At 48.9% G+C, this 23,114-nt stretch overlaps 2 protein-coding genes across 3 annotated transcripts; one reads left to right on the top strand and one right to left on the bottom strand.

Annotated features, from left to right (window-relative positions):
* Positions 1-12,589: 12,589 nt before the first annotated feature.
* ACR9 (ACT domain-containing protein) lies at positions 12,590-16,327 on the bottom strand. 2 transcript variants are annotated; one of them, XM_048707433.2, is made up of 6 exons: positions 15,950-16,327; positions 14,949-15,167; positions 14,776-14,881; positions 14,251-14,590; positions 13,616-13,900; positions 12,590-13,533 (listed from the first exon to the last, which is right to left on the bottom strand). In XM_048707433.2, the coding sequence occupies exons 1-6, from the start codon at positions 16,182-16,184 to the stop codon at positions 13,378-13,380; spliced, it is 1,341 nt and encodes a 446-aa protein (XP_048563390.1). In that variant the 5' UTR covers positions 16,185-16,327; the 3' UTR covers positions 12,590-13,377. The 2 variants fall into 2 exon arrangements, with proteins under 2 accessions (XP_048563390.1, XP_048563393.1); XM_048707436.2 differs by having other exon boundaries at positions 14,949-15,164; positions 15,950-16,325.
* Positions 16,328-19,936: 3,609 nt separating this feature from the next.
* On the top strand, positions 19,937-20,911 carry LOC147988708 (uncharacterized). Its single transcript, XM_087535631.1, has one exon. It carries the CDS (start codon positions 19,937-19,939, stop codon positions 20,909-20,911), a length of 975 nt encoding a protein of 324 aa, XP_087391757.1.
* The last annotated feature ends 2,203 nt before the right edge of the window (positions 20,912-23,114 follow it).

The following is a 23,114-nucleotide window of genomic DNA, read 5'->3' as shown; positions in this document are numbered from 1 at the left end:
GATGTGGTATATATATTCTCTTTTAAAACTAGTTGCATTTCGTGTTTATGACAAATTATGCCCATCAAGTTGACATAGAAATTTTTTCTAGGAGGTATGTGAACCGGAAATTCCAACCGACCCTATTGTCGAGAGGTTAAATTTAGTTGAAAGAGAAAACGAGTACTTGAAAGAAAAATTGAAAAGAATTGAGGGGGAGAAGATGGAATTGGAGTTGCATGTTGCCGATGTCGTCGATGATCACAAGATCAAGATGGAGAAAATGCGCTTGAAGATTAGAAAGATTAGAAAATATGCCATCGATAGTGAGGCTTGGTATCGTTATGCTATTGGATCCATTGTTACCTTAGTTGCGATCTTGATCGTATTTGTTGTTGCATTTAAATGCTTTAGCTAGAGAGTTATTTGTTTGTTGCATTTAAGTGTTGTATGAACTTTATGTATGAACTTGTATTAATTTGGTCTATTCGGTGTTGTGTAATGAAGATGAGCCGGCAATGGATGTACGATGACCGATGCTCTCCCCAGTTCATTGAGGGCGTGCATACTTTTCTGCTTGCGGCTGAGGCAAATAAGCGGGCGGATGGTTTTATGCCTTGTCCATGTGCTTGTTGTATGAATGGTCACAATTACTCTACGTCAAGAACCATTCACGTCCACCTGTTTAAGTCCGGTTTCATGCCCCACTATAATGTTTGGACCAAGCACGGAGAAAGAGGGGTTATGATGGAAGACAATGAAGAAGAAGAGGACGACGACAACTATCCTGGCCATGGGTTCCCTGAATACGATGATACAACAATGGGGGAAGAAGCTGAGCCGGTAATGCGGGAAGAAGCTGAGCCGACAATGCGGGAAGAAGCTGAAGAAGAGGCATCAGATGAGCCCGTTGATGATCTAGGTCGGGCCATTGCCGATGCAAAGAGAAACTGCGCAAGTGATTTGGAGAAGAAGAAGTTGCAGCGCATGTTAGAGGATCACAAAAAATTGTTATACCCGAATTGTGTAGGTGACAAGAAAAAGCTGGGCACCACACTGGAATTGCTGCAATGGAAGGCAGAGAATGGTGTATCTGACAAGGGATTTGGAAAGTTGCTGGTAATGATAAAGGATATGCTTCCAAAGGACAACGAATTGCTCGAGAGTACGTACGAAGCAAAGAAGGCTGTCTGCCCTCTAGGGTTAGAGGTGCAGAAGATACATGCATGCCCTAATGATTGCATCCTCTACCGCGGTGAGTACGAGGATTTGAACGCTTGCCCGGTATGTGGTGCATTGCGCTATAAGATCAGCTGCGATGACCCTGGTGATGTCGAGGGCGAGCGCCCCAGGAAGAAGATTCCTGCCAAGGTGATGTGGTATGCTCCTATAATACCACGGTTGAAACGTTTGTTCCAAAACAAAGAGCATGCCAAGGCGATGCGATGGCACAGAGAAGACCGTAAGAAAGACGGAAAGTTGAGAGTACCCGCTGACGGGTCGCAGTGGAGAAAAATCGAAAGAAAGTACGGGAAGGAGTTTGCAGATGACGCAAGGAGCGTATGGTTTGGTCTAAGCGCATATGGCATTAATCTTTTTGGGGAGCAGAGCAGCAACCATAGCACCTGGCCAGTGACTCTATGTTTGTATAACCTTCCTCCTTGGTTGTGCATGAAGCGGAAGTCCATTATGATGCCAGTGCTCATCCAAGGCCCTAAGCAACCCGGCAATGACATTGATGTGTACCTAAGGCCATTAGTTGAAGAACTCTTACAACTGTGGAATGGAACAGGTGTACGTGCGTGGGATGAGCACATGGGGGAAGAATTTGACCTAAAGGCGTTGCTGTTCATGACCATCAATGATTGGCCTGCTCTCAGTAACCTTTCAGGACAGACAAACAAGGGATACCGCGCATGCACGCACTGTTTGGACGATACCGACGGTATATATTTGGCTAATTGTAAGAAGAATGTGTACCTGGGACATCGTCGATTTCTTCCAAGCAGGCATCCCGTAAGAAAGAAAGGCAAGCATTTCAAAGGTGAGGCGGATCAAGGATTTGAAGGTGGTCTTTGGAAAGGGTCCTGGTGGACAACCTGTTCCGAATGACACTAACGGACGCGCACCCATGTGGAAGAAGAAATCTATATTTTGGGACCTGCCCTATTGGAAAGACCTAGAGGTCCGCTCCGCAATCGACGTGATGCATGTGACGAAGAATCTTTGTGTGACCCTGCTTGGCTTCTTGGGTGTGTATGGGAAGACAAAAGATACACCTGAGGCACGAGAGGACCAACAATGTATGCATGGAAAAGACGGCATACATCAGGGTCATGCAAGCTACGCTCTTACCAAAGAAGAGAAGGAAATCTTTTTTGAATGCCTGCTCAGTATTAAGGTACCGTATGGCTTCTCGTCGAATATAAAGGGAATAATAAACATGGCAGAGAAAAAGTTCCAGAACCTAAAGTCTCATGACTGCCACGTGATTATGACGCAACTGCTTCCGGTTGCATTGAGGGGGCTTCTACCGGAAAACGTTTGATTAGCCATTGTGAAGCTATGTGCATTTCTCAATGCAATCTCTCAGAAGGTAATCGATCCAGAAATCATACCAAGGTTAGAGAATGATTTGGTGCAATATCTTGTCAGTTTCGAGTTGGTGTTCCCACCATCCTTCTTCAACATCATGACGCACGTCCTAGTTCACCTATGTGAAGAGATTAACATTTTGGGTCCTGTATTTCTACACAATATGTTCCCCTTTGAGAGGTTCATGGGAGTCTTAAGAACTATGTTCATAACCGTGCTAGGCCAGAAGGAAGCATCTCCAAGGGCCGTCAAAATGAGGATGTCATTGAGTTTTGTATTGACTTTATTCCTGACCTTAAGCCGATTGGTGTTCCTGAATCGCGGCATAAGGGCAGACTGGATGGAAAAGGTACGCTAGGAGGGGAACAAATAATATGTATGGACGGACATTCTCTCACTAAAGCACACTACACAGTTCTACAGAATTCCGCCTTGGTGGCTCCGTATATGGATGAACAGAAGAATTTGCTACGCTTCAAACACCCGGAGCGGTCTGATGACTGGATTACACGTGAACAAACCAGGAGTTTCGCCAGCTGGTTGCAGACACGTACCATGTATGACACCTCTATTGAAGATGACTTGTACTTGCTGTCCTAGTTACCATCTTCGAATATAATGACTTTCAAAGGGTACGAGATAAATGGTAATACATTTTACACGATCGCCCAAGATAAGAAGAGCATCAACCAAAACAGTGGTGTCCGCTTTGATGCAGAAACCAAGACGGGAAAGGAAACATATTATGGTTATATACAGGACATATGGGAACTTGACTATCGACGTGGTTTGAAGGTCCCTTTGTTTCGGTGCAAATGGGTCAATATGACACGAGGCGGGGTAACGGAAGACCCGCAGTACGGAATGACAACAGTGGATTTCAACAATCTTGCGTATGCAGACGAACCATTCGTCCTAGCCAATGATGTGGCACGGGTTTTCTATATGAAGGACATGTCTACCAAGCCAAGAAAAAGAAAAGATAAGGAAGCGAATGCATCGTACGATGAGCCAAAGCGGCACACAGTTCTTTCTGAGAAGAGAAACATCATGGGAGTGGATGACAAGACAGACAAGTCAGAAGATTATGAAAAGTTTGATGAAATTGCTCCATTCACAATGAATATTGACCCAAGCATCCCGTTAAATGATGAAGATTTTCCATGTTTACGGCGCAAAGGGACACACAAGAAGAAAAAGTTTCACACCCAAAGATCTGGGATGTGATCGGCTTCACTATCATCACTTTCTTCTGTGTTTCACACCCAGAAGGGAATCTCTGTAATAGTTAGGGTAGTTAATTATGTGTTTTGGCATTTGAAACGTGAAGAAATTTTATATGCAAACAAATTCTTTCATGCCTTTACTGATTTTTAAAGTTAAGTTATTCACAAACTAGTGATTCACACTAATTTCAAATAATTCAAAATTTAAACTATTCAAATTTGAAAACTACGGGCACTAACAGAAAGTTTGTAATTTTTTGTACCTAAAGCAAAAATATTCACAAAGAAACTCTAAATACACAAAAAACAACTCAAAAATAAATAAAGCAAAAAAAAATAAAAAAAGCCCGCCTACTAGGCCAGAGCGGCCTGCATATGACTAGAAACCCAACCTGTTGTTGGGCAAGGATGCAGGCCCGCAAAGGCCCAGTAGGCCAACAGGGCAGCACAGAACATGTAGGCCCAGTAGGCCTGCTTTGGAGAGGAGCTCGAGAGAGCTACCGCACAGGGGTTTATAAACCAGTGCGGTCGCCCCTCGGCTAGCGAGGTGGGACTAAACTTGCGCACCGCACCTGCGCCAGCACACCCCCTTTAGTACCGGTTCGTGGCACCAACCGGTACTAAAGGGGGGCCTTTAGTACCGGTTGGAGCCACCAACCGGTACTAAAGGGGGTGCGGTTCCTGCCGCTTGGCCTGGCCAAAACAGGCCTTTAGTACCGGTTGGTGGCTCCAACCGGTACTAAAGGTGCCTTCTATATATACAACACTTACGAAAATTTCATTCTCCCTCTGTTTCTTCCTCTGTTTCCCCATTGAAGCACCGCCCGCGCGCCCCGATCGATCGACGCCGTCGCCGTTGCCGCCCCCGTCCCCGTCGCCGCCCTCGTCTCCGTCGCCGCCCCGGGTCCGTCCCCGTCGCGTCGTCCCCGCGTCGCCGCCCCCGCGTCACGCCCCGGCCCGTCGCCGCCCCCGGCCGTCGCCGTCGCCCCGCTGTGAGCTCTCCCCCTCTAACCCCTCTCCCTCGCCCCCGGCGGCCACCATGGGCGCCGCCCCTCCCCAAGCCCATACACACACACAAGCATGATGAACACACACACACGTACATATGTATGAATTAATGCATGTATATATTATTATATACGTATTTTGTATGTTTAATTAGTTTAGATTTTTTAGATTATTATTTTTTCACTAGTATATATGTATGAATGCATGTTAGATGGATATAATTAGTGTTTAATTAGTATGGAAATTTTTTATATAATGTTGTTTTCAGTTTTTTAATGGATGTATAAAAGTTGTGTTTTTAGTGTTAGATAGTTAATTAGTATGAAATAGCATATAGAATTTTGACATATGCAATGATAGTATAATTAGTGTTATATAGAAATGTTAGAAATTTTAGTTATCAAAATCCAATCATTAAAAAAAATGTTACTTTTTGCGGGCATATAGCTAGTATTTGTTCTCGACGATGCCCGGCCCGCATCCTCGTCGTCGACCCGTCCGCGATGACGTCCGACTGACCCATGTCCGGGACTGGGCTCCGCCGGGCTGGCACTGGGAGGTGCTGCCTGGAGGGGCGCGCCGCTTGATGAGGAACCCGGCCCCGGGTCCCGTCGTCGACCCTGATCTCATTTGGTGGCGTTCGCGTGGGCCAGTTTCGGTGTGGAGGGAGCCGGCCCCGCCGGAGGTGGTACGTCGCCGTGTCAGGGAGAAGGACGAGCACGTCCATCGCTACATGGTTGCATTAGAGGGCGGCAGGTTCTCCAATACCTGGCAGTTTCTTCAGGGATCTCACTTCAGCTATGACCCTGTGAGGGTTCCTTCTCTTTGGGTGTCCACCGCCCGCGCCGCAGGAACCGCGAGTGTCCTAGATTCTTCTGTAGTATTCGATCTTTATTAGCTACCTAGCCAGTGATGTACTCGATATATAATATTCAAGACGATGTATTCGAGATTATATATTATTCGAGACGATGTATTCGAGATTATATCTATTATTCGAGACGATGTATTCGAGATTATATCTATTATTTGAGACGATGTATTCGAGATTATATCTATTATTCGAGACGATGTATTTGAGATTATATCTATTATTCGAGACGATGTAATTTGAATACTAAATTGTTTTATATTTCTTTTGACATAGTTAAATAAAAGCTATGGCGGACAATACCGACAGAGAGGGAGAACAGACCATGTTCGATATAATACGCGGGTCAGATGATGATCAGAATGAAGAAGATTATGACGGCTCCGAATTTCTAAACAACACCGGAGAGGGTGATATGATATTCGATCGCGACGACCGAATTGATAAAGTCATGAACTACGATTATGACAACACCGGAGAGGTATATATATTTATATAAGCAGGCATCTGGTGATCATCACATGTTTTAAATGAGTTGAAGATATATTAACGAATCGATCTTTCTTCTTTCAGCCATGCGGATCGAGCAAATCTTCAGGCAACAGGACGAAACGAGGCCCGAACAAAAAGTTGAAGGAGGGCGTAAAGTATAATATCGAGGCAATCAAACCTAATGGCGAACCATTAGCGCCTAAGAAGATTGCGGACAAGTTCGTTCGTCAGTGCGGAGTTCTTGTGAAGGACCAACTCCCGATCTCCCTTCAAGAATGGAGAGAGCCAGCAAAGCCACATCCAGATCTTACTTTTGTCGACGACAGACAAAAAAGGCTGCTTTGGGATACTCTCATGGAACATTTCACCCTACCAGATCATTTCACAGAAGCAGATGTGCAGAAAGTCAAGGACGCTGCTCTTAGGAAGATGGCGGTTGCATTCAAGAACCACAAGAATCGTGAATGGGACAAGTACATCAAGGGAGGAAGGAAGACTCTAGTATTCGAGGGAACACTAGAGAATCAAAGTGCTCATTGGGACGATTTCGTGAAATTCAAGGATTCAGAATTAGCTAAGGAACGGTCGAGAATAAACAAGAAGAATGCCGAAAAAAGGATAAGTTCCATAAGCTGGGGCCAGGTGGCTACGCGGTGGCAATGCCTAAGTGGGATAAGTCTGAGAAAGAGATGGAGGATGCAGGTGTCACTCCGGTTACTAAGAGCTGGCCCCCCAGGTGCATGACTTGGTTCTATGCGCATGGGGGGGGGGGAGTTGGACCTGAAGACAGGCAAATTTTCGACGAAGGCATGTCTGAATGGAGCCGACGATAATATACTTGTTGCAATAGAAGAGGCTCGAACGGGGGTGTTCCAGCTCAACAGAGAGAACGACGAGCTTACGCGTGCCCTGGGAAATCCTGAACACCCGGGAAGAACACGAGGCAAGGGCGCTATTCCGTGGTATAAGGGGTTTTCGGACTGGAACGCCAACTACAGAACCCGTGCGAGAAGGAAGATTGCGGAGGAGAAGCAGAGGAAGATGGAGGAGGAGAAGAGGAAGCTAGACTATGAACGCCTTCAAGGCCTAGAATCAGCGCACGAGGACTTGGTAGTCAAATTCCAGCGGCAGCAGGAGCAGATCGACTCACTTAGCCAGCAAAGGGGGTCTCAGCAGCTGCAGCAGCTAGCGGATGATCCAGCATTGGATACCACCGCCCCATCCATGCCGAGAAGCAGCGTGGGTTCCGCCCCGTTTGACGCAATGCTTGATAGATACCCCGTGGATGACATCGCGGAGAATACTAACTGCGAGCTACACTTCAAAATTAAGAACATATCCTTGAAGATGGCAGACGGCGTTGCTTATACAAATTCCCCCGATGCAACCTTCCATTGCAACCCGATTCCAGCAGGCTATGCTCGTGTCGTGGTTGATGAGGTGGTGGACCAATATTCGGGGTTAGAGCTTGACATTCCTAGAGGTGACGAGGAGCACACACTCGGAAATGCCAAACATCGTATCATCCTATGGAGAAAGGATTGCATCATCTTTCGAAGGCCACCGACACCGCGTCACCTGACTCCTCGTCGAAGTCCGCCACCGAGTCAGCAGACTCCCGCTCCTCCAAGTCCACCAATGCGTGAGGCCACTCCTCCTCCTCCAAGTCCGGCAAAGTGTCAGGCCACTCCTCCTCCAAGTCCGACACAGCGTCAGACGTCCACTCCTCCTCCAAGTCCGACACAATCTCAGGCCACTCCTCCTCCAAGTCCGGCACAGCTTCAGGCCACTCCTCCTCGTCCAACTCAGCCCCGTCAGCCGTCTTTGCCGCCTCAGCAATCGCAGAAGAGACACCCCGTAGCTATGGTGCGTAGCGGTACGAGTCGAGGTCATAGTACAGGAAGTACAGGCGGAGGCAAGCGATATAAATATGGTTCAAACCTCACTACTCCTCTTCCTGAGAGGGCTTACGACAGGACCGAGGAGCAAACCAATGCCATAGTGCGGGCAGAAGTCGACGCCCATTTTGGACCGAAACCGCCACCGCCGCCAAGGGAGAAAGTGCTTGCGGAAGTAGTTGACCACTTCATTCGTATGGCTCAAACACCAGCTCCTAAGCCTGTTGACACAGACTATGAGCGCCACATCAGGAAGTTACATCGACAACGTCTACAGAAGGAGGCGAGCTCGAGCTCGAGCAAACAACAAGCAGCTGTCAAAAAATGCGGGAAAACTGTTGCCCAGCTGGGAGAACAGGCGGCGCAATCGATCCCCCCGCTTGTTGTGCCGCCAACAACACGTGACAGTACACGCGCCCAATATTATTGTGGGCAAACAGTTTACGTTCCTGAGGTGGGCGATGTGATAATAACCCAGGAGCATATAATGCAGGCTGAAACTCTCAACATCACTGTTGGACAACTCCTCGAGATCGAGGACATGTCTGTGCTTACAGAGGAGGAAATAAAACGAAAATATGCCCAGGGCCAACCTTTGGTCAAGCCAGAAGAGGTCAAGAAGCTCCCAACAAGAATGTATGAATTGCATCAATGGTACATGAACATTACCAAGAGATCCGATCGAGAGTCCCTCATGGTGCAAGTCAAGAAGGATCATTACTACCATGAGAAACCTGTGACCGTTGAGTATTCTGAACTGTTTCAGTTATACAATCAAGACGCACTCGACAAATCTATCGTCGGTTGCTATTGTCTATAAGTGATTTCTTTCTGTAATTTAAGTCTCAAGCTAGCTGTAGTGATCCTTTTGATCAATCATTACCTGTAATTATCCTCACTATATTCTTTTCTGTGGTATTATACAGGATGAAGATGTATGAAATGAGAAAAGGTGGACGCTATGGCATTGGGTTCATTGACCCAAACACCGTTAATGAATACACATGGAAAATAAACAAGCATCATGAAAAGCAGGTAGAGGACAGCATGCTAGAGTTCTTGAAGCGCCTCAAATACAATGAAGATATACTACTTCCTTACAACTTCCAGTGAGTCACACTTTCTTATACTACAAATTCTCTGTTTTTGCCTACTAGCTAGCTACATGTTTTTGCTTACATATGTCCGCTTAATTAAGACATGCAAACGTGTGTGCATGCAGATTTCACTGGATCTTGTGTATCATTAAAGTTGACGCCGGAACAGTTCAAATACTGGACTCACTACTCAAAGCAAATAGTGACTATAACATCTTGTTTGGAATAGTCAACAGGTAATTTCAATCATTATTAACTATATATCTCGGCCTATTTAGTTCATCATTTCATGATATGAACTATTTAATAACCCCTTTATTCATTTTCTTTGTCGGCGGGCAGGGCTTGGGCAAGGTTCATCAGCGTCATGGAAGGCGAATGGAAACGACAGCTGAAATGGTTTCGACCCAAGGTAAGTAATTAAGTAGTACTAGCAAGCTAGCTAGCTGCCATGCATCTCTTTAATTATCATGCTTGATTAATTATTATCTGATCAAATTAAATTCCATTCTCGTAATAAAGGCCCTGAAGCAGGCGCAAGGGACTGATCTGTGTGCATTCTGCGTTTGCGAGAACATTCACATGATGGCGTCCGAAAGGAGCAGATCTCAAAGACAGGAATGGGTACGCTTGTCAGAACACTATTCACAATTTTTACACCATTATCGATATCTAGTCACACAACTAATACACATGCATATTGATCTCCTCCTTAACAGTTCAAAGAGGTGCGGGACAAGCTCCTAGAAACGGAGCGCGTAGAAGCACTTCAAAAGGAAATAGCGGGATTTTTGCTCGATCAGGTCATAAATCCGAAGGAAGAATACTATTACCCGCTACCGCCCCCATCGACCAGGTCATGAACCACTTTCAATTGTCATCGTGCTCCGAAGGCACCAATTAGGCTAATGCCACTGGCTCCGAAGGCAACATGCATATGTAGGAGAAATTGTATATAGCTATACATGTGTGTATGTGTGAATTAATATGGTGGTTTGTGAGACATTGATGATATATATATGCATAACGTGTACAATGTGTAATATCGTAAAATACCAGCAAACGAAAAAGAATTAAAATGGAAAACACAAAATTAAATGAAAAAGAAATCATAAAACCAAAAACCCCCAAACATTTTAGTACCGGTTGGTAAAATTGAATGAAAAAGAAATCATAAAACCAAAAACCCCCCAAATATTTTAGTACCGGTTGGTGTTACCAACCGGTACTAAAGGGCTCCCGACCCCCGGAGCTGGCTCGTGCCACGTGGTTGCCCTTTAGCACCGGTTCATGCTGAACCGGTACTAAAGGGGGGGGGCTTTAGTGACCACACTTTAGTGCCGGTTATGGAACCGGCACTAAAGGGCCTTACGAACCGGTGCTATTGCCCGGTTCTGCACTAGTGTGTGAAGACGTACGACTAGATCAATCGCGTTGTGCTAACGCTTCCGCTTTCGGTCTATGAGGGTACGTGGACAACACTCTCCCCTCTCATTGCTATGCATCACCATGATCTTGCGTGTGTGTAGGAAATTTTTTGAAATTACTATGTTATCCAACACACCTTGCCGTAAAGATAACTTTGGGGGTACATGACCACTTGATCAATTCATTGACTTGCTTTAAGTGGATGGTTGTACGAGTCATGTAGACTAAAGTTGTTTTATTAGGCACTAATCATATTGACAGGTTCCATTATCATAATCATAATGTATTTAGTATTTAGCCAAAAGAGGACAACTTAATCATAATGTATTTAGTACTTATATCATAAAAAATCGATAATTTGGAATGGAAGAAGTGTTTGGTAGCATCATTTATTTTCAAGCATTTGTTAGACAGGGACACAAAATAGAACCACATTTCAGCAGATCATACTAGCGGTGGAATTCAAGTTGAGTCGCGCCAGCTCGGCTCGACTGATTAATAAGATAACAATTTAGCTCTGCTAGACTCATTAACATAACAAGCTCAGATTCGAATTCAGCTCGACTTGTGTAACTCGCGAGGTAGATCGTTAAAGACGTGAGTAACAAAATATAAGTATTATGTATGCAATAAATCTAAAATATATTTATAGAAACTAGCTCAATAAAGAAACACTTGGTATACTACATAGAGGACACCAATATTGATACTTATCTCACAACCCTTCTAATTAACAAGCTTAATGAGTTAAACAACTAGTGAGCTTAGCTCGTTAAACTCGTTTTGTTAATGAGCTCAAATTAAAACTCGACTTGACTCGTTAGTTGCCGAGTTTGAATCAAGTCGAGCCCAGCCACGAGCTAAGCTTGTGAGTTTCCGGTTATAATTCCAGCCCTAGATCATACCATGCATTTAATAGATAAGCAGTATGTTGATGTAATGGAAGCAACGAGAACGGTTCAATTCTAGTATCAAATACAACTGTGTGTGTGCGTCCCTGAAGGTATGATAGGTATTGTGAAACCAATGGAGTGACTAATAGCAAGCCTAACCACTCCACATAAATATCACAAGGCTGCTGCCTTGCCTCATAAGATAGATTATATCTGTAAAGATCACTTTGGGGGCACATGACCACTTGATCAGTTCACTAACTTGCTTTAAATGGATGGCTGTACGAGTCACGTAGACTAAAGTTGTTTTATCAGGCACTAATCATCTTGACAGGCTCCCATAAGCGCAATCATAACATGTTTATCATTTTTCATGATGCCAAAAGAGGGCAGCTTAAACAAAATTATCGAAACACGGTATTAATCCTGTAATCCTGTGCAAGTTGGGCAAGCAAGTTGCACTTTCCAAACAAACAGCAATAATGCAAACAGCTTCTGGTTCAGGCGTCACCATCTCAAAACCATCAGCCGCACAGGTCACTCGCCATCTCCACACCAGAACCAGATAGATATAATCACAGCTCTGAATCTATCCACCGGCGAGTTCATGTGTGCAAAAATAGAAAAAAAAAGTCGGATCTTGGATGGATGTCTCACATGTCACATGGATCCCACAGCCACAGGAGCTGGTGGAGCTTCATGCGCATCTCACCAAAACCGCCCTGGCTAAAGAGTTGTATAGAAAGCATATCACTCCAGCAGCTCCCACAGGAGCCATCTGAGACATTCACCCAAGATCCGACGGCTGTCGTTGATTTTTTTTTCTATGTTTGCACACAAAGTGGCGCTTCTATTGTAGTCTTCCCCAGTACAGTTCATGTCCAACCTGATATGCCTTTGCTGCCAACTTGATCATCCCTGCTAAGCCATTACTGGAAATTGATCAGAGATTATGCATTAGAGAACAGCAATCATTGATATATGGGTCCACAAATGTTATGAAAGAAACACTAAAACAAATTGCATGAGTGATGCTGCTGATGATGACCAAGCCAATTATCCAGGTGCTTGATCCAACCATAAGCACAGTGGAGTGCAGCAATAAGTACAGAATTCTTTTGTTAATTCACAACTTTGTACACATACTCTGCATAGACAAAGTGTCTTCTTTTCATATATAATAACATGCATAGTGACAAGGAGACACTGAACCCTACATCAGGAAACAGCCTAGTAATCTATTGGCAAAGCGGTAATCATACAAGAAGGCAGGAAGGGAGCAGGCAGGTGAGGCAGGCAGATAGCACATTCTACATTAATCTACAACAAACTGATGTAGGATCTGCGTCACCATCCAGCAAACCCTTGACCCAAACAAAGCACAATGATTGAGCCTCCAACCAAACATGTTTTTTGGGTGGGCAAGAGGACAATGCGGGGCGACGGTGATGCACTAGCCTTCATTTCTTGATTCCCACTAACCATTTACAACACTGCTACCAGGAAGATATTTCTGAGGCATCCAAAGGACATGTTTTGTCTTGTGTCATGTGCTCATTTGCTGACCATAGATTCACTTTGAGATCCTGCATCATAGACGAAGCTTTCTGTAGTTCTCCATCACCACTTATCTTGGGAAATTGGTCACACGTCCACAGCGCTGTCGAATGACATGAAGAAGCTGGTAACTGTGAGGTACGGGGCACTATGAAGACCAGTTTGGCCAGCAAGTTTGGCATTCAGGCTGACCGTCCACAATACATTCAATACCCACTGCAGTGATCATCTTCAAGCTTCAGCTTTCAGTAGGTAACTAACTGGATACAATGGATGCCTATTGGATGGCAGTCATTCTTAAGCTTTTGATTTATGGAGATATAAACTGAGTCTTCAGTTGAAACAGCCCATCAGTGTTTTCCTTACTCTATCAACAACACGGTTCCTATTAGTTAGGCTGTTTGACAAGGGAAATTCTTTGCTGTCATCCAGGAGGAATCGGTAGACCTCCCATTGGCGCTCCGACGCTGCCTGTCTCCCGATTTCTGCCTGAAATGAGAAAGGGAAAAAGTAAACACTAACTCCATTGTTGACTTATTTCACACTTTTTTAATTAGGATGCAACTCTTACAGAGAAAATGCAGATTCCAAGCGCTTTCAGAGCCAAAGTAGCATCATAGAAGACCCGTGGCCGGCCCTTCCCGGCTAGTTCAACAGGGTTGGCAACAAGGAGTTCTGTGTCAGGTCCACGGTTGACGATCATCACCCTAAGAGGATGCAGCATTTCAGACCTCATGCGAGACCGCAGAGCATCCTGTTTCTCAGGATCAATAACCTTCTTGCCATCTGCTTGCTTGATAAAAAGATCGACCTCGCGAAAACCTTTCTTGTCTGACCAGAATCTCCCATAAGTGACCTAGAATAGAGTAGTTAGAGCACACTGATGAAATCTCCTTTTTGCAAGCTGTAAATTTTGTATTCATTGAAGACGATACAGTGGGTAAACAGATTCAAAGTAAAAGAGAGGAGAATAATTTTTATCATCGTAACAGCAAAGGAGGATTAAAATGCCTTGCTGTAAAACAGAACTAAAATTGACTATTTGATTGTCAGTGTCTTCAGATATTCAGATAGTCTATATACAGTCCTCCAGGTACTATTTTTCTCACAAAACCTGAATTTTGCATGCGGTTGTATTGTTGAGAACTAAGAGGCCGTAATAAATCATAAGCAATGTACAACAAATGCATACATATCTTGAAGTACCTTAATGTTGCAGTCCTTGAGTGTTCTCAACATGTCATAAAGGAGACCTTTCTGATCAACACAAAGAATTTGGAGCAGTGTGTGTGCAGGACTCAGGGTATTGTCAAAGTTGATGGTGGCCTTCTGCACCTTTTTCATCTCTGCACAAAGAGGCCCTGAACTGCTCTCACATTCATCTAGTTCCAATCTGAACAGCTCCTCAGAGATTGTTGGTGGAAGAGAAGAGAATCCTTGCTGGAACCCTTCCGCTGATAGGATTTCACAAGTTAGGGAAGGACCTAAGGTAGCAATCAGCATCGAGCAAATCTCTTCTTGCCTCTCCTTCGTATGCAACAGTTCCCTTCAGATAGAAATATGAACTGTCATATATGTAGTAGAATTATTATACCATGCAACCAACCGAAACCATTTGTAATACGCAGCAATTGACATTATAGCAGCAGGCACAGTGTCAAGAGTGAAGTTAATGCTTCAGGTACATGCACAAAACACCTGAACTCCAAGATTGCGACTAGCGAGACTTACATGCCATCAGTGATAAAGAAGAGGTTCACAACTCTCCCGTCAGGCGTGGTCGACACCTTCACTCTCTGGATTATAAACTCTAGCTCCGACAGTATATGCGTCACATCTGTGAATAAATAGTACAATTATAGCAAAAAACAATTAGAGCACGAAGCAGGGCAAGAAGTCCTCACCATGCAACAGCCCCCTACGGTCGGTTGAGAAGAGCTTGAGGAGGTAGAACTGCGGGGGCCCAGGCTCGGTGATCTCAGGGTAGAAAGGGATGGCGTATGACGAAGGGCACATCGCCATGAGCCGGTTCTTGAGGCTCCCCCACCGGATGTTGATGGATGGCGAGCGTGGCACCACCCAGAAAATCACGTAGCACCACTGCCCGTCCGTCGACACGTCTGCTAAATCCGACAAACACACGAGATTTAGACGACAATGATGATAAGAGACCAAACGACATGTACTACAGAATTATCCAGCTGCAGACGAAACAGGGTGCTGTAGAACTGAGCAGGTTGCAACGTCTTCGTCAGTTTTTTATTATTTATATGCTTATTATGATTGAACCGCTGCTAATGATTGACGGCGTGCACACAGTAAGATTAACATGGAAAATCAGGCGACATCACTTGCGATCAACACTTTAACAGCGAGCAGAACATAACTCGTTGAGGTGCCAAGGATTGACAGTGATCATACAGCAGCGGCATGGGCAGGAAAGTCAGAGGAGGTGGCAAGTAGGCCTGAGAAAAGAAAGCCTAGCTTTCCCATAGACTGAATAAGAGATAACCATGATATCTGAACAAACCACACGTTAGTGAGCTGCCTGTACAGCTCATCCTGGGAAATCGACGAACACGAAGCGGCCAAACATCCCAACACTTTCTCTTGTCGGGTGGGAGGAAAGCCGTCTTCGTCGAGAGAAAAATCCAAACAGCTAATCCTCGCCAACCACGCCAACCACAAAGGGGAAAAGGGAAAAAACTGAAAATTAAAATAAAATTACGCGCAGCATCGTCCCCAATCCCGCATGATGATGATGATGATGATGTAAGAGTCCAGCCGAGGCATGCAATTCGCGCTCGCAATCGAACTAGGCGACTGGATTTCTCGCTGTGGATTTGGGGACATGGTGGGTAAGGTAACAAGTGAATTGGGGAGATGAAGGACGTGGAGGGCTCACCGCCGCGGGTGATGCGGAGGCCGAACTCGAGGATGGTGCGGCAGAGGTCGCAGCCGAGGCCGGCCTGGTCGGGGCAGTTGACGGTGACGACGTTGTCCTCCCCGTCCCCCGCCGCCAGCTCCATCACCACCGCGTCCTCCACCCCCGGCCCGCCGCCGCGGCCCCCCAGCACCGTCCTCCCGCCTCGCCCGCCGCCGCCGCCGCCGCGGCCCGAGGATCTCCCCGCCATCGGCATCGCCCGCCTGGGATCCCGGCCCGGATCCTCTCTCCTCGGCTCGTTTGGTTTCGTGGCTGGGTCGGGTTGGAACTGTGGAGTATCGTGTGGTGTTTTTTTCTGTTGTTGTTGCTGCACGATGGATGGGGTGGTGCGTGGGGCGGGGAGGCGGCCGGCGCGTTGATATCGCCGGGCTGCCTGCTGGGCTGGGGCCCGCGGCTGAGTCAGCGCTGGGAGGGACGCGTGCGGCTGCAGGTGGCTGCTCCGCGAGGGCCGCCGAGCGGGCAAAGGAAGAGGGGTTTTTTCTGTAAAAGGCTGAGATCTAATTTGTTTTTGGAAACACCGATCACACACACGCACGCACGCACCTACGCGCTCTCATACACTAAATACATGAGCATTTTTAGAGATTTTATAATAGAGACTACTACATACGGAGCAAAATGAGTGAATCCACGCTCTAAGATATGTCTATACGCATCCGTATGTATTCCCTGTTGAGAACTGTAAAAAGGCTCATGCTCCACCTCCACCCTTTGCCCCGCGACGGCGCCGGTGGAGGCGCCCCCCGGCCGTCCACGTCGACCTGGTAGCTGCCGCCTGGTTCATGCCGCTGCCTCCTCCGCCGCCGGGCTTGCCGGTCGCTGCTCTTGCGAGGGCCTTCCCCCTGTCGCTGCCTCCGACCGGCTCCCTGCCAGATCTGGATTCGCCGCCGCCCCGCGACTCCGATCCTCGCGTGTCCACCGGATCTGTGTTCATGCCCGAGTCGCCCATGGGCGCTGGCCTGGTTGCGGTCGCTCCCCCGGTTGGTTCTTTGCTGGTGACGCGCGCTCCGAGCATTGACTGCGGGGTGGATGCTCGCCTTAACTCCTCCGCGTCGGTGAGGCGCTCCAGCTCACCTCCTGCTGCGCCTTCAAGGCCGGCGACAGGCGCGGGGCGCGAGGCGGACAAGACCGGCGCCTGGCAGCTCGTCAAATCGCGGCGAGGCCCGCGTCGTCCGGCTTTGGATGCCCACGCATTCACGCCGCCCCCTCTCCCGCTGTGGCTTAAAGGCCGGTGCTACCGCTGCCTTGCTCCTGGGCATAGAGCTTCGGTGTGCCTCGACCCAATCCGCTGCTCCCGCTGCCTCCGGAACGGCCATCGCGCCCGTGGATGCAAGAATAAGTGGCGCCCTCTGAGCTCGCTGCCGTGCCTCGCTTTCATCCCGCCACCGCCGCTGCCTCGCCCTGCCCCAGCTGCGTCTCAAGCCCCGGCGCCCAAGTTCGGCCCTGGTCGGGGTTGGCCTCTCCCCCAACCTTCGACGCCACCGCTGCTGCTCGACCCCACCATGCCGCTGCGTCTGGGAGATGCGGCCCTCAGGCCGGACGAAGACTTTGTGGTCGTCCCCGCCACGCCGGAGATGCAGGCGGAATCGGCTCTGCTCACCTCCAACGCCGCAGTCGCCTGGTTCGAGGGTGCTCGTGAAGATGTTCCCTGCCGCACCGTCGCCGCCGCGTTCGCCTCCACCTTTGGGCTGCGGCAGGAGGACGTGAGCGTCGTCCGGCACTACCCCGAGCAATACCTGGTGAAGTTCATGTACCAGCACAACTGTGCCGACGCCGTCGACCGCGGTGACTTCCTCGTCGACAACTCCAGGCTCTTCGTCTGCGGGTGGCGGCTCGAGGCTCACGTTGACAACGAAGACATGATGTTCCATGTATGCCTCTGCATCGAAGGGATCCCGGTGCATGGGTGGAACAACTACATCGCCTCGTTCGTCATCGGCCGTGGTTGCTCTCTCGACTACATCGAGCAGCGGTCCGTGCGTAGGGACGACACGCGCGACCCCTCTCTCTCTCTCTCTGGGCATGGACATCGAACCCCAACCTCATCCCCAAGGTGAAGTGGCTCACATTGCCGGCCCGCGGCCAGCGCCGCCGTGGCCGCCGTGGGCTGCGGCACCGGGTGCTGCTGCACCTGGACCTGCTCGAGGACAACTCCAAGGCCCATGACGACGACAACCCGCCGAAGGTGGAGATCCATGAGTTCACCTGGTTCCGCCGCATGGTGGACGGCACGGGTGGGCGTGGCGAGCGCCGTGTGGCCGAGGGAGGAGAGGTGCGGAGGCCGCCGCGTCGCGACGATGAAGAAGACCGGGACGGCAGGCGTGGGCGAGGTGAACCCTGCACGCAAGAGGGATGGCGTGACCGCATCCGTCGCTCCCTCTCTAGAGGACCTCGTGATCGCCAGCGGCAGGACGGGCAGGACCACAACCGTGATCGCTCTGGTGGGCGGCGTAGGGATGCTGCCCTCTCGCAGGTGGACCTCGCGCCTCCGCCTGATTTGGCTCCTGCTGTGGCTGCCCAGCCACTCCTACTGGGCTCCGGGTCCGCAAGTGACGAAGGGGCACAGGCCCTGGAGCTGCTTCAGGTGCGTGGGCGCAGCCCGGTGCGGCAGGGCTCGCCGCGGGCTGCACGCAGGCGCTCCCTGGAGGCGCTAACGCCGCCGGCCTCCCCCCTTTGTCTCCCACGTCGGTGCTGCCGCGCCAACCAAGCTCCAAGAGGGACGGGCCAAGGTCTTCGACCATCTCCGAGGCGGCTCCAGATCCCGCTCTGCTCCAACTCTGCTCGCCCTCGACGCTTCTTCCGCCCCTGTCTCCGGCCAGGCCACCAGGCTTTGAGTCATCGCCCACCCCGCCTCTGGTCTCCAGTGGGCCTGTGAGGCGCACCCCCTCCCCGGTGCGGCAACGTAGGGCTGATGCGGACATCCTGCCGGCCGGGGTTGGCCTCGCTGTTCTCTTCGATGAGAGGTCGCCGCCGATATTGCCATCCCCTGCTTCCACGCCTCCGCGTCCACCTGTTGCACACCGCAAGACGATGGCTGGAGTTACCATCTCCAGGAATGGTGCAGGCCTCTTCCTGCACAGGACATGTGCGAAGCCAAAGGCCTCTGGACGAGTCAAGGATGCGCCGGCATCAAAGGCGGCTGAGCTCCTGGTGTGCCGTAGCCTGGGCATAGTCAAGAACGGCGAGGACGTCACCGCGGCGGCTCTAGATGCCTTTGCAGAATGGTTCAAGGACCAGCTGCCTCAGGAAGTGATCAACTCCATGCATGAGCTTTTCAAGCTCGACGACGGGCAAGTTGCAGGTGTGGAAGACGCCCTCATCCAGCACGGAGGTGCCAGTGTCATGGACATGGAAGGGCCAGACGGCGGTGCTGCAGCGCTGCTGGCAGCAATTTGAGCCAGTTGCTCATCCCTGGGGCTACCTGTTTTCAATGTTAGATCAAGTTCATGCTGCTGAAGTGTTGTGCAAGATCGTCACCCTGTGTGTTGCACTACATGGTTTTATTTCTAGCTTCTGGAGATGTGCTAAGTTGGGTTCAGAGCCTGTTCTACCCAGGTTAATTCTGTTGTTGGGCGTCTGTGTTACCTGTGGCGTTGACTGTAGTAGCTGGCCATGTCTCAGTTGGCCATGCCTCTGTGTGTACCACAAGTTGTCATGTTAGAACAATCTATCAATGTGTTGTGTTGGAATGTCCGAGGTCTAAACTGCCCGGATAGACGGGCCACTATCAACGCTACCATTGCCTCTTCTTCCTGCCATATCGCGTGCCTCCAAGAGACGAAACTCGACGGCGTCGATGTTTTCGTGGCCTCTTTCCCGGGGGAAAACAGACTGCGCAATTTTGCACAAAGGTCGGCCGATGGCACAAGGGGAGGTATGCTCCTGCTTTGGGATGACCAGACGGTGGATCTGGTTGACATCAACATCGCCACCTTTTGCTTATCCGCGATGGTCCGAATCCGTGACTCCGACGTACAATACAAGGTCACCACCGTCTACGGTCCCACTGACTCCTCTCGCAAGGATGCTTTTTTTGCGGAGCTCATTGGCCAAAAACTGCCTGCTGGGATCGCTTGGCTCGTGGCAGGCGATTTCAACCAAATATATCGTGCGCGTGACAAGAACAATAGGAACATTAATCGGAGTCGAATTAACCGTTTCTGGGCGGCACTCCAGAGTTGTGAGGTAAAAGAAATCCATTTACAAAATAGAAGGTTCACTTGGAGCAACGAGAGGGAAAACCCGACCTTGTGCAAGCTTGATTCGTTCTTCTGTAACGCCGAGTGGGACACCACCTTCGGCACCCACGTGCTCCACGCCCTATCTTCTTCCCTCTCCAACCACTGTTCGCTTCTCCTCGCCGATGACAAGGAGCCAAGGAGGCCTCGGACTTTCAAGTTCGAAAACTTCTGGGTTTCCATGCCTGGATTCATGGAAGTGGTTAGCAAGGCTTGGGACGAGCATGTCCTGCACTCCGAGCCATATCAAATTTTGTTTCACAAACTCAAGAAGGTGGGGCGGCGCCTCTCTGAGTGGAGTAGGGGGCTTTTCTCTAAAGCAAAGTTCCATCTTCATGCTGCCCTCTTGGTGATCCTGCATCTTCACATCGCGCCGGAAAACCGACAACTATCTCACGACGAGTTGGACCTTAGGGCGAGGCTTAGGAGGAGGGTAATAAGCTTGGCTGTGCTTGAGAGGGCTCGAAAGAAGCAATGCGCGCGTATCGTGAACCTCAAGGAAGGGGATGCCAACACCAAGTATTTCCATCGCCGGGTCAATGCAAGGAGGAGAAAGAACCATATCCATAGGCTAAAGCATGGCCAGGGATGGGTCACTGACCATGAAGCTAAAGAGAAGTTAATACATGATCACTTCTGTGAGGTCATGAAGAAAGGTTCCTCAAGCGCAAAAGATTTTAACTAGGAGGAGCTTCATCTGGAGTCTCATGAGTTAGACTTGCACGAGCTCGAGTCTCCCATCACCGAGGCGGAGGTGCGAGAAGCAATAAACGACATGCCAACTGATAAGGCGCTGGGGCCAGACGGCTTCACGGGTATATTCTTCAAGAAGTGTTGGGAAATAATTAAGCATGACATGATGAAGGCGTTTCACCAATTTGACTCCCTCCACACGTCCAATCTCCACTGGCTCAACTCTGCAAACATTGTGCTCTTGCCCAACAAAGAAGGGGCTCAGGGGATTATTGACTTTAGGCCTATTAGCCTTATTCATGCTTTTGCCAAAATCCTCGCGAAAGTGCTTGCCATCCTCCTTGCCCCGCACATGAACAAACTTGTCTCCAACGCCCAAAGCGCATTTATCAAGACTAGAAGTATCCATGATAACTTCATGTGCGTTCGCAACCTTGCCCGCCGGCTTCATAAATGCAAGACACCGTCTCTTCTTTTCAAGCTTGACATCCACAAGGCTTTTGATTCGGTCAAATGGGAGTACATCCTTGATCTTCTACGCCGGCGAGGTTTCCCTTTCAAGTTTCGTAATTGGATCACGGCGCTGCTTTGCACTTCTTCATCGAGGATACTCTTAAATGGTGTGGCCGGCCCACCCATTAAGCATGGCCAAGGTTTCCGGCAGGGAGATCCTCTCGCCGCTTTTGTTCGTCATTGCCATTGACCCGCTCCAACAACTTCTCGACTTGGCAACACGAAAGAAATTGCTCCACAAGGTTTGGGGAAGAGGCATCATGGTGCGGACCTCCCTTTATGCTGATGATGCGGCGGTGTTCATGGCCTCTATCAAGAATGACATTGACAATTTCTCGGCGATCTTACGTGGTTTCGGGGAGGTCACCGGCCTTTGCACCAACTTTCACAAGAGCTCCGTTGTGCCCATTCGGTGCAATAATGTTATCTTGGGAAACATTCTTCAGAGTTTGCCGGCAACTAGAGCGTCGTTCCCTCTAAGATACTTGGGCCTCCCCCTATCCGTTGGGCAGCTAAAGAAGGCGGACTTCCAATTTCTCGAGGACAAGGTTGCGAGCAAGTTGGTTACTTATGAAGGGCAAAACATAACGACCATTGGGCGTACAACACTAGTAAAATCTGTCATTACCTCCCTCGCGGTCTACTTCATCACTTCGCTGGTTGTCCCACGGAGCATCTTGCAAAATGTGAACAAGTTGGAACGAGCTTTCCTTTGGTCCGGATCGGATAAGACCACACAGGTGCAAAGTGCAAGGTAAATTGGAAGGATGTTTGCCGCCCGCGGGAATATGGTGTCCTTGGTGTTCTCAACACCGATAAGTTTGCTCGTGCCTTACGCCTAAGATGGCCATAGTTTGAATGGACGGAGTCAAACAAGATGTGGGTCGGTTTGGGCAACCCATGTGATGAGGAAGACCTTTATTTCTTCTATGCCTCAACTACCATTACCGTGGGGAATGGGGCCAAAACACCATTCTGGGATTCCCCCTGGCTACATGGAGCCAAGCCAAAGGATGTCGCTCCACTAATCTTTGAGGCTTCCATGAGAAAAAATTGAAAGGTGCGGGAGGCTCTAGAAAACAACGCATGGATCCTCAGGATCAACCCCTCCACGGCCATCTCCACAGAGCACATCCGGCAATTCTTCACACTTTGGTCGCTCGTGCATAATTTCCACCTCGATGAGCTTTCAGAGGATTCTATTATATGGAAGCACATGACCGATGGGCTCTACACCGCGGCCTCCGCATATAGGGCACAGTTTCTTGGTTTGGTACTCTCTCCAATGGAGAGCATGATTTGGAAAGTTTGGGCGCCGCCAAAGGCAAAGTTCTTTGCTTGGTTGGCTATCCAAGATAGACTCTGGACAGCCGACAGGCTTGCCAAGCGGGGATGGCCAAATTGTGGTCTTTTCCCTCTTTGCAAAAGGGAGCAAGAGAGTGGGCCACATCTCTTCTTCAAGTGTCGCTATTCCATACGGCTTTGGAAGATGGTCACTGAGAAATTCCGCCTAGAACAATTGGACACCTCCTTGTGGCATCTGGATGGTTCCGTCAAGAATTGGTGGACAAATAGAACCGGCGCAAAAGTCCCCAACAGAAAAGCGATGGCCTCGCTAACCATGCTCGTGTCATGGACCATATGGAACGAAACAAATGCTCGGGTTTTCCGGCATAAGAGCG

The sequence above is a fragment of the Triticum urartu genome, chromosome 1A (genome assembly GCF_056163025.1).
Source record: "Triticum urartu cultivar PI428250 chromosome 1A, HENAU_Tu73, whole genome shotgun sequence".
NCBI classification, from domain to species: Eukaryota; Viridiplantae; Streptophyta; class Magnoliopsida; order Poales; family Poaceae; genus Triticum; species Triticum urartu.
The sequence above is the reverse complement of the archived record's forward strand: the minus strand, read 5'-3'. Positions and strand labels throughout refer to the sequence as shown.

Coding starts and splice junctions, on each gene's coding strand:
- LOC147988708 (XM_087535631.1), top strand. CDS start 19,937: ATGGTCCGAATCCGTGACTCCGACGTACAATACAAGGTCACCACCGTC.
- ACR9 (XM_048707433.2), bottom strand. CDS start 16,184: ATGCCGATGGCGGGGAGATCCTCGGGCCGCGGCGGCGGCGGCGGCGGG. Junction 15,168..15,949: donor CCTCCGCATCACCCGCGGCG/GTGAGCCCTCCA, acceptor TGTCGGATTTAG/CAGACGTGTCGACGGACGGG. Junction 13,901..14,250: donor TCAAGGACTGCAACATTAAG/GTACTTCAAGAT, acceptor ACTCTATTCTAG/GTCACTTATGGGAGATTCTG.